Source organism: Pseudorasbora parva, chromosome 25, assembly GCF_024679245.1.
Source record: "Pseudorasbora parva isolate DD20220531a chromosome 25, ASM2467924v1, whole genome shotgun sequence".
In the NCBI taxonomy this organism is placed as follows: Eukaryota; Metazoa; Chordata; class Actinopteri; order Cypriniformes; family Gobionidae; genus Pseudorasbora; species Pseudorasbora parva.
The window spans coordinates 8,423,838-8,435,860 of NC_090196.1; the positions used below are offsets into that span (position 1 = coordinate 8,423,838).

The following is a 12,023-nucleotide window of genomic DNA, read 5'->3' on the forward strand; positions in this document are numbered from 1 at the left end:
AACTGCCCCCCACCCCCCCACCCCTCTCTACCAAACTTTATACTTGGCACAATGCAGCCAGGCAAGTACCGTTCTCCTGGCAACCAACAAACCCAGACTCATCCATAGGATCGCCAGACAGAGAAGCGTGATTGGTCATTTCAGAGAACACGTCTCCACTGCTCTAGAGTCCAGTGGCTGCGTACTTTACACCACTGCAACCACCGCTTTGCATTTCACTTGTTGATGTAAGGCTTGGATGGGCTGCTCGGCCATTGAAACCCATTACATGAAGCTCTCTATGCACTGTTCTTGAGCTAATCAAGAGGCCAAAAAGTTTGGAGCTCCGTAGCTATTGACTAAGTTCGCACTGTGCACCTCAGTATGCGCTGACCCTGCTCTGTGATTTTACGTGGCCTACCACTTCGTGGCTGACTTGCTGTTGTTCTCAATCACTTCCACTTTGTTATAATACCACTAACAGTTGGCAATAGACCCATTCATATATAAGTGTTTGTAGAAGTGTCTGCATGCCAAGGTGCTTGATTTTATACACATTTGGCCATGGAGGTAATGGGAACACCTGAATTCAATGATTTGGAGGGGTGTCCCAATACTTTTGGGAATATAGAATATCTCTACTGAAAGAGGTTAGGCAGACCAACAACAGAAAGTAAAATCCTGCAGTTAGCCGCTATTAGTTGTCAAACAAATATTCCTATAGTTATATATCTTGATACTGCATTAGAAACTCACTGCAAATATGTCCTCTTGGTGCAGGGTGTGATTGGTAATATCTACCCACAATATCAGTGAGATGGAAACAATAATTAAAGAAAAACAGAAAAGGCAGCAATTCTGAATGAGCTGTAGCACTAATTAAACAATATAACATGGTGTTATTTCTTTAAGCGAGGCTTCATTCAGTTATCAACTAATGAATAAAAGACTATTTATGAAAATCTCAATGGTGGGCTACAGTATACTATTTAGACAGGATTTTTTAATTCAAACAAATATACAAAATAACTCTCCCATTTAAAGTGATGTTGGGATTAATCATCATCCGCTGCCAAACCGCTAGAAATTCCTGGCTTGAAAACCACAGCATTTAATATGCAGTGGCCATAGAGTCGCCTGCCAGACGCTAGTGTTTGTATATGACTCAGAGACATACTTCAGCGTTATATACGTTAAAGCAATGGAAACAGCCGTGTGGTCTCAGTAGTGAACTTTGAATCGCTGTTATACATCTCTGGTGTAATCTAGTCACGTTAGGGGCCTTAACACATTTGCGTGAATGTCTGTGTGTGTTAGTCCGCCAAATTAGCCCAAAGCGTTATAGGGTTTCCACAAGCCCTGATTAGCCCTGCTTTGATGTAGGCTGAAACTGAGCTTGGGTTTCGGGTCGAAGGCCACGGGTTGAACTTGAGCCCTTGATTCAGAAGCACGGGTCATTGTTGAAACGTGACCCAGGGGCCAAAATGAACAAGAGATGAAGGGAGGCAGAAAGACTTTTGCTTTTCACAAGCATGGACAACAGAACAAAGCAGAGTTGTAAAAATGTTGAAGAGCTTAAATTTCATGCTGGTTTTGTTTTCCATTCATAGGTCAGAGGAGACTATGCATCAGTAAGTTTACGTTTGTGTGCGTTCCTGAAAGTGTGGCTGGTAGTTGTAACAGCGTGGTAACAGAGTTACTGTTTAATCATCTTTTGTTTGTTGGTCAAGGTTTGAGGAATCAATAATCCATTTAGCAAAGGTACAGGTATAGCATCAAGTGTATATTCGAGTGCTGTACCAAAAGCTTAAATTTTAAACGCTGTTGGTAGAAGCAGCCAGAATCACAAAGCCCATTCAAACTAATGCTTCCTCTCATATTTTTTTTTAAGAATGTGGATTTTAAAATGCAACTTAAACAAATTTTTTTTTTTTTGCTTAAATAAATAATGATGCTTTTTATTTTGAAAACCTGGTGTTATTTTGAAAACCTATGAGCAAAAATCTAATAAAATACAATAAAGTAGTTAAATTAAATTAAGTTAATCCCTTTCTATTAAAAATATATATATTTATTTATTTATTTTTAATAGTTTTTTTATGTTAAGTGCTTCATGGGGCATCATGTTTTCAAAATAAAAGCATGATTATCAAAATGTTAAACAAAAATCAATTTCTATGAAAAATAATTTTCATTTAACTAAAAAATATAGATAATTATGCTTTTATTTTGAAAACTGTGTGCCATATGAAGCATGTAACATAAAAAATAAACAATAAAATAAAATATAAAAGTAAAAAAAATAAAAATTAATAGAAGTAGCTTTAATAAAAAAAAATGGATGATTAAGCTTTTATTTTGAAAACTTGGTGCCCTATGAAGCTCTTAACAATAAATAAATAAATGTCCTCTTTGATAATTAGGCTAAGCTTTTTTCTCTTAGTGGTTGCTTTCTATCCAACTTGTATCCATATGGGGAAAAATAAACTTTTCCGATTGCAGACTCATTTAGTGTATACACACACACACACACACACACACACACACACACACACACACACACACACACACACACACACACACACACACACACACACACACACACACACACACACACACACACACACACACACACACACACACACACACACACACACACACACACACATGCTCTCATAGATATCAACTCCCCCAACACCATCCTTTTGAGCAAAGTAAACATACTTAGCAGACTGTAATCTATTTGTCTTGACAGTGGTTTTAAAAGCTTTGCCACTTGGAAAATTCCCTTGATCAATACTCTAGGCTACTAAAATGCTCTTCTCAACTATTTTAGGGAAAGTATGTGGTTATTAAGTGTGTTTCTTTACGCCTCTTCCATCACTTTCCCATGAAGTTCTTTCCTTACACTTGGATTAAGGTTGAGCTGTTTTACAACCACAAGTCAAACAAATGTTACTTAACCTCATCTGTTTTTCTGGCCGTAGGCGTTATACAGCTCTTGGCTTGCAATACACATCTTTTTTTTCATATATATATATATATATATATATATATATATATATATATATATATATATATATATATATATATATAATATTATTATTATTATTATTATTTTTATTATTATTATTATTATTATTTATTTTTTATTTTTTATTTTTTTGGTTTTGTTCAGACAGGCAGATACAGATACAATCAGGTTTTTGGCATGTCATACCCAAATCAGTTGTTTGTTGCACACCAATTGTCATTTTTTGTCCCTCTCCAATTATTGCAACAGCAACCAATGTAAATATAAAAAGCTGTTTGTAGAGCACAAAAAGCATGACGTTTCCAGTTTTTCTCTAATTATTGTCACAACAAACTATGTAAATAATATTAAAAATTAGAAATATTATAAATATAGAAAAATATAGAAATATTACACTAGTACAACATATAACCAATTATATGATCAATAAGTTAGTGTTTTTAACTCATCTAAATAAGCAATTTTCAACTTTTTTTTATAAGTTATACAAGATTCTAGCCTGGATGCCAGGCAAAATCAGCCTCGCCCACAACATTTGAGCTCGAGGGGGGTTCTCCGGAAAAAAATTGCGTTTGAGGGATAAAATGTGTTATTTTGGCATGGTTGCCTGCTAAAATTCGCATTCATGGGTCTATATATCACATAATAGTCGCTTCAACCTGTGGGAATGGAAAACAACCCGCAGAAAAAAACGCGGACTTGGCAACACAGTGCAGTTGAGTTCTGTTGAAATTTGACAACTAACGCAATGCGTCGCTTCGTTGCTCTGATTGGTTGTAGGTCTGTCCAATTGATGTCTTTCCTGGTTCGGTTGAAACACGCCCCATAATCACAGCCCAATGGAGCAGTTTCAGACTCATATTCTGACTAGAATTGAGTATGACCACGTCAGGCTAACAAAATTCAAGAATTTTTTAAAAGTTGATTGCACGTAAAGATTTAAGGCAGAATTTGTTTTTGTTTTTTACAGTGTACGCAAGTATGAATATTTGGGCAACGTATTGCAACTATACTGCCATGTTGACCATTTTAACGCACGTCTTGCCAAATCAAACCTCAGTATTCAAGGGGGTGCTAGAGTTCCCTTCAAATGTTTACGTCATTTTACGCCAGACATATTATTTTTCAATAAGCTAGTTATGAGCATATCAACTTTCAAGGGGAGGGGGGGTGGTCTAATGCTATTTAATGCATTCTGACTTGTTTAAGAGCTGTTAAAGAGTTGGATTCTCGTGCTAAATATGGCCAAAATAAACATTATTTCTGTATATAATGAGTTTAAATGAGTATTTCTGTGCCAAATACACTCCAGATTCGAACAAGTTTCGAGAAGTTTTTTTCGAGTATGGCCCTGTATGACGCCGTAAAGCACTTTTCCCGTATGAGCACGCACATCAACCAGAGCGAGCGCCCGAGAATGTCCATCAACGAGCTTTGTTCGGGTTATGGAAGCTGTCAGCAAGTCATTTTGTTTTTAGACCACGAAATCAACAATGACTAAAGAAGTGTGCTTTTGGTGTTTTTTGTGAGGGAAAGATAACCTTGTTCAGCTTCCCACATAACCCAGCGTTAAGGAAACAGTGGATGCAGTTTTTTTTTTTTGAGTTCTGCTAGTGTGTTTGTTTGTTCCCTGTCATGAGTCGAAACTGCAGGCGGTGAGTGAAACTGCATCAAATATCTGTTTTGTTGGCAAGTGTATCAACAACGAATGTATAGTGAATCGAAAATGATCCAGGAATAATGCCATGAGGTGTGTGTGTTTATGTCTCTTAGCTCCTCCCACTGTACGCCTGCATGAGTTTGGCTGTTTTCAGAAAGAATCGGTACAATGTAACTGTCTTTTATAAACATGATAAACTAAAGATTCTTCAAAGATATGAAGGATGCAATAATACTCTATAGGTACTTAAGATTAGCTTGAGACTGGCAGAAACCAGAGTGAGTGTGTTATGTGCTTTATAACCCTTTAGAAGATGACGCTACTTTAAGCTGATGTCCGTTATAGTGCCCATTGTGGAAAACACTGAGAATATGATACGCGAACTGAACAAACATCCAATTTATTCACCTGCAAAACAAATAATGAATTGATTCTGTCTTTTTGTATCTTTACCCTCAAGATTTAAATTTAGCTTCTTTAAATTTAGCTTTGTCTTCAGGTGTTTCAGACTTGAAAGTCGACTTTAGAATTTTCATTCTTTTCTTTTGAACCAAAATGTCTCCCATCAAGTTGTCATCTTCAAAGTTGATGTGTTTGTTGTGGTTGAGCGCGTCTGTAGGTCTCAGGAGATTAGTTTCTCTGTTGCGCATATCTTGTGTGTTTAATGAGCTTCACGCTCCTCTCAGTGCGTCTCATTTGCATGTCTTGCCGGGCTGACAGACTCTCAGCGGGACGACTTTGTTTCTTTGTTTGACGTCATTGTGTTCCTGCTGTGCATTGAGCGCTCTGGGGACAAACTTTTACTTTGGTATTTTCTGTAAATCTGATATGAGGCCCACTTTCTCTGAGGGGATGGATGGCTGCGGAGACGTTAGGAAAAACCAGCTGGAGGTAACCACATCTTCTAGGTTTTACTTAGAGAAAGATTAGATTAGGGTTTTGGAAGGGGACGCTGGACCTGTATCAGTGCCTGATGATGATACTTCATGGTTCAGGCTGACTTGGATGCTAAATAAAGCTAACTGATGGTGCTGGTGAAACTGAACAGTGATCCTGGACCAACATTCCAATCAACCAATCAGATTTGAGGAACAAGTTTAGTTCAGGCTTACAACTAACTCAGGCTTTAATTCAGGTTTTAGGGGTAAAACAGCTTGTCACTGGGGTGGCAAACTTAAAAGGACATCTTTGTATATTTTTTATCCCTTAAATGTTCAAATGTATTGCTACTGTAAGGTATTAATATGCACCTTTTAAGGGTAAAAAGGTACAAAGATGTTCTTCTAGTGGTACTGCCCCAGTGACAAGCTGTTGTACCCCTAAAGATAACATTTTTACACATGTATTCTGAGTGAACCAGCATCATGCTTCTACATCAGTGTTATTCACCATCATTACCCTCTGATTTTAGGGAGAAGTTATAAGTAGGGTTAGGTTTAGGGGTAAGGATTGGATTTTCAGATGGAAATGTTCCTGGATCAACAAAATATGTTGACGAACACTTCTAACTGAGTAAAATCAGGATGTGCTGTCCTGCTGTACGCTTTAATATTGTATGATGATGACAATAATGATGATTATTATCAATAATAATAAAACATTGATTAGTTAGAATATTCATTTGAAGGACCAAATTGTCAGGGTACACTGAAAGAGGACTCAAATGCAGCAATGAGTGATCAGAAGGTTTATTAAATAAAATAAAACAAGGCAAACAAAACAACCCCAAAGGGAAAGGGAAAGGGAAAGGGAAAGGGCTTGGGCTTGGGCTTGGGCTTGGGCTTGGGCTTGGGCTTGGGCTTGGGCTTGGGCTTGGGCTTGGGCTTGGGCTTGGGCTTGGGCTTGGCCTTGGCCTTGGCCTTGGCCTTGGCCTGGCTTGGCTTGGCTTCAGGAGCAGGGAAACATGAGGTAGGTTTGACGACAATCCAGCACAGGACTGCAAACACAAGGAGATTAAATGGGGAGCAAACAACTGAGGGTAATGAGAGAAGACAGGTGGGGCAAATGAACCAATAATCAGGAAACAAGGTGGGTGGGGTTAGACAATCGACATGAGCACATGGGACAAAGAAACACATGAACATGTGCTCACACCAAACGTGACATGAACATGCAGTTAATGAAAACTCATAAACTGCATGTTCACACGAAACATGACAACAAGAAAGCATGCAGCAAGTAAAACACCAGCTGCATGCTACACAACACAAAACACACAGACAGGACAGCGCACACACACAACAACACAGAGTGCACAAGAATGAGCGAATGCTCATCCCGTGCACTCACAACAGAAGACAAAACACAAGGAGCATGAATGTCCGAATCCCAACACAAAACCGAAACCCAACTAGACAGAAGTGCTGGGACCCGAACACCACGCCCCACACAGAAAATGACAGGGACAGAAGAGCACGCAGCTCGAGCATGCTCAAAGCTGCGTGCTCAGACAAGACAAAATACAGGAGTGTCAGGACTCTGTCACCAAACCAAGAGAAAGCTAGACCGAAGTGACAGAACCCTGACACAAATCTTCCAACCTTCATTTTCAGATAAAACTCAAAAAACTTTCTGTGCTTTTACCTTTACTTCACCTCTCAGAGGTGGAGACTTGAGTTATTATTGCGTAATATAGTCCTGATCTGGGTCCAGTAAACATCCCATATATGTCTTCATCTGAAGATTTAGTCGAAAAGCTCACACACATACAAACAACAATTTCATGTCTGCAGGGAGTGGCAGTGAGCTGCTGAAAACAGGAAGACTTTAGCAGCTGTATCTCATTCTCAGCGTGAATTCTTTGATATGACAGGCTGCTGAAAGATGCGAGATCTCAGTAAAAGCTGTGCTTTCTCATTGCACAAGCCCTTCTTTACAAACACAGGCAGATTTAGTGCGCTGTGGCTTGTTTTACACAACTGAATTGTTACACACACACACACATATCTAAACAAGAAGCCATGTGTATGTATTTAAATGTAGTGCTTTCAAATCGATTAATGGCAATTAATAGCAACCAAAATAAAAGTTAATGTGTGTGTGTACTGTGTATAATTATTATGTAAGGCTATATATAGATACACACAGATATATTTAAGAACAATTTTAATGAAAAAATAATATATCTTATCATATACATGCAAATACTTCTTAAATTATACATAAATGAGTGTTTATTTATATATAGCCTACATAATAATTATACACAGTACACACACACATATTATGGAACATGAACTTTAATTTTGGACTATATATATATATATATATATATATATATATATATATATATATATATATATATATATATATATATATATATATATATATATATATACAGAAAAACGAGTGCAGCCTGAGTCCAAAATGTGTGTATACGGTGTATAATTATTATGCGTATTATATTTATATATATCAGAATTTTGTGTAAACATTATGAGAACATGGATCCATCATGCCTTTTTACCACTGTTCAGGCTGGTGGTGGTGGTGTAATGGTGTGGGGGATGTTTTCTTGGCACACTTTAGGCCTCTAAGTCACAATTCGGCATATATAAATAACTAATAATTCTAGAATGATTGAGGTGTTTTTTTTTTTTGTTTTTTTTTTTGTTTAGATAGAGAAGTGAATCTGCATAGAAAATCAACTAATTACAAGCATAGATAAATGCAATAGAACTAAGATACAAAGGAAATAAACAATGCTTTATGTTTTTTAGGTAAGCCTAAAAGTATTCAGGTATGGAGATTCAATAATCAAATGTAAAATATCACTGCATAGTCTTTACTGTATAAATTAAATGTGTAAAAAAGTTAACTGTATAAAAAGTTTCTTTTTATATTTTGTTGTTTTATTGACATTAATGACAGTCAGCAGCAAGAATATTAGGCTGCTCTCACTTTAAGAGCAAATGCACAGATCCAATACATCAGTTTTTTTTTTAAATTATTTATGTTTACATAAGCCATAAGTGACTGTGTTTGCCAAAATGCTCACTGAAATTGACAATTTTGGTTGTATGTGTCCATTCAAACACAGGTGAACATAATTTGCGTTCAGGTGCCTCTGCGTTGTTCGGTGTTTGTGCAAACAGAAAATGGCATGCAAGTTCTGAATTGAGTTCTCTTTCGCATCTTCTTTCACTCAAATGGCTTAACACAGCTTGAATGTTTAAACTGACAGGACCTAAAACGGGCAATTTATAAACTTTCACTCTTTGATGGTTAAACTTTACAATGTATCTGAGAATCACCTGTTTTGACTTGAAGTGCCTTTTCCGAATGGATTGCGTATAAACAATGATCCTATACTTGACATTGCACATCCTGCGGTGACTATCGCAGATGCACACATTGCAGTATTGATGCTAAAACGATATATCGTGCAGCTCTACTTACAACAATTAATACAAAGAACAATGGTTGTTATATAATAACAAAGGATTGGAAACAGACTTTTAAAGAACATGTCCTTTTCTTCTGCAATCCCCAGGCCGTTCCTCCTCCTCCCTCCGCTGATGGAGTGGATGCGTGTGGCCATCGTTCACGCCGAGCATCGCCGCAGCTTATTGGTGGACAGCGATGATGTCAGACAGACAGCCCGGCTACTCCTGCCTGGGCTAGACTGCGAGCCCAGACTGCTAAAGTAAGACATTCAAATCATAAAACATATCCTGCCTGCCATTGAGTGAAGAAAAAGCCTAGACTTGCATTGAGGAACATCAGCCAAATCTAGAGACCAGAATAACAGAGACAGAAAGGGTGGGATTATGTGAACACCCACTCTGAACACCACAGTCAACACCCTAACAACAGTCAAAATACCTTAGGTACTGTAATGTATTGTGTATGTTTGTGTATATATCTATATCTATATATATCTGTATATATATATCTGTATATATATATATATATATATATATATATATATATATATATATATATATATATATATATATATATATATATATATATATATATATATATATATATATATATACAGTCTTGTTCAAAATAATAGCAGTACAATGTGACTAACCAGAATAATCAAGGTCTTTAGTATATTTTTTATTGCTACGTGGCAAACAAGTTACCAGTAGGTTCAGTAGATTCTCAGAAAACAAATGAGACCCAGCATTCATGATATGCACGCTCTTAAGGCTGTGCAATTGGGCAATTAGTTGAATTAGTTGAAAGGGGTGTGTTCAAAAAAATAGCAGTGTGGCATTCAATCACTGAGGTCATCAATTTTGTGAAGAAACAGGTGTGAATCAGGTGGCCCCTATTTAAGGATGAAGCCAACACTTGTTGAACATGCATTTGAAAGCTGAGGAAAATGGGTCGTTCAAGACATTGTTCAGAAGAACAGCGTACTTTGATTAAAAAGTTGATTAGAGAGGGGAAAACCTATAAAGAGGTGCAAAAAATGATAGGCTGTTCAGCTAAAATGATCTCCAATGCCTTAAAATGGAGAGCAAAACCAGAGAGACGTGGAAGAAAACGGAAGACAACCATCAAAATGGATAGAAGAATAACCAGAATGGCAAAGGCTCAGCCAATGATCACCTCCAGGATGATCAAAGACAGTCTGGAGTTACCTGTAAGTACTGTGACAGTTAGAAGACGTCTGTGTGAAGCTAATCTATTTTCAAGAATCCCCCGCAAAGTCCCTCTGTTAAAAAAAAGGCATGTCCAGAAGAGGTTACAATTTGCCAAAGAACACATCAACTGGCCTAAAGAGAAATGGAGGAACATTTTGTGGACTGATGAGAGTAAAATTGTTCTTTTTGGGTCCAAGGGCCACAGGCAGTTTGTGAGACGACCCCCAAACTCTGAATTCAAGCCACAGTACACAGTGAAGACAGTGAAGCATGGAGGTGCAAGCATCATGATATGGGCATGTTTCTCCTACTATGGTGTTGGGCCTATTTATCGCATACCAGGGATCATGGATCAGTTTGCATATGTTAAAATACTTGAAGAGGTCATGTTGCCCTATGCTGAAGAGGACATGCCCTTGAAACGGTTGTTTCAACAAGACAATGACCCAAAACACAATAGTAAACGGGCAAAGTCTTGGTTCCAAACCAACAAAATTAATGTTATGGAGTGGCCAGCCCAATCTCCAGACCTTAATCCAATTGAGAACTTGTGGGGTGATATCAAAAATGCTGTTTCTGAAGCAAAACCAAGAAATGTGAATGAATTGTGGAATGTTGTTAAAGAATCATGGAGTGGAATAACAGCTGAGAGGTGCCACAAGTTGGTTGACTCCATGCCACACAGATGTCATGCAGTTTTAAAAAACTGTGGTCATACAACTAAATATTAGTTTAGTGATTCACAGGATTGCTAAATCCCAGAAAAAAAAAATGTTTGTACAAAATAGTTTTGAGTTTGTACAGTCAAAGGTAGACACTGCTATTTTTTTGAACACACCCCTTTCAACTAATTGCCCAATTGCACAGCCTTAAGAGCGTGCATATCATGAATGCTGGGTCTTGTTTGTTTTCTGAGAATCTACTGAACCTACTGGTAACTTGTTTGCCACGTAGCAATAAAAAATATACTAAAAACCTTGATTATTCTGGTTAGTCACATTGTACTGCTATTATTTTGAACAAGACTGTGTATATATATATATATATATATATATATATATATATATATATATATATATATATATATATATATATATATATATATATATATATATATATATATATACATATATGTGTGTGTGTGTGTGTGTGTGTGTGTGTGTGTGTATATGTATGTGTGTGTGTTTTAAAGGTCCACTGAAATCAAAATTTAAGTTTTTTAGCTTTTAGTGTTAGCCTTAAAGTTATGAATAAGCTGGTGTGTTCCAAAACTATGAAACATTTTGCATTTAGGAGATATAAGCACTCAAAATGTACAGTCTCCCACTTCCGTTAAAATGAATCAGATTTTGGTGACATCATCGCAGACTTCACTTTCTCGTCAAATCTTCTGTCCAAGCAAAATGCTCTCTAGAATCTAAAGCCCGCCCCTACACTGCTAAAGCGGCGGCTGAAATCGGTCAGTTGTTCACACATTTACTAATTTCTACATGGTGAAAGGCACATAGCACACTATATATGTGATAGGAAACGATTCAGTGTAAATATGCTTTCATTTGAGGCGCATGAAGTCTGTTTTAACGTTAGTTTCATGCACCGCAGCCGCGCACACACCCCAACGGCTCTGGTCTAAATTTAGACTACAGACACGAGAGCGCAGCGCGGATCATATGCGCGAGTCGGCGCAGACAACAAACATATCAACCCATTTGAATTCTGCACAGAATGCTGCATTTCAAAGCGATATGGA

At 37.3% G+C, this 12,023-nt stretch overlaps 1 protein-coding gene across 1 annotated transcript in view; it reads left to right on the forward strand.

Annotated features, from left to right (window-relative positions):
• Positions 1–12,023, forward strand: part of abtb2b (ankyrin repeat and BTB (POZ) domain containing 2b) — a 71,710-nt gene that overhangs the window by 43,508 nt on the left and 16,179 nt on the right. Inside the window, exon 4 of the mRNA XM_067436806.1 lies at positions 9,166–9,318. Coding sequence (XP_067292907.1) covers positions 9,166–9,318 — 153 coding nt within the window. The remainder of the gene's footprint in view (positions 1–9,165; positions 9,319–12,023) is intronic.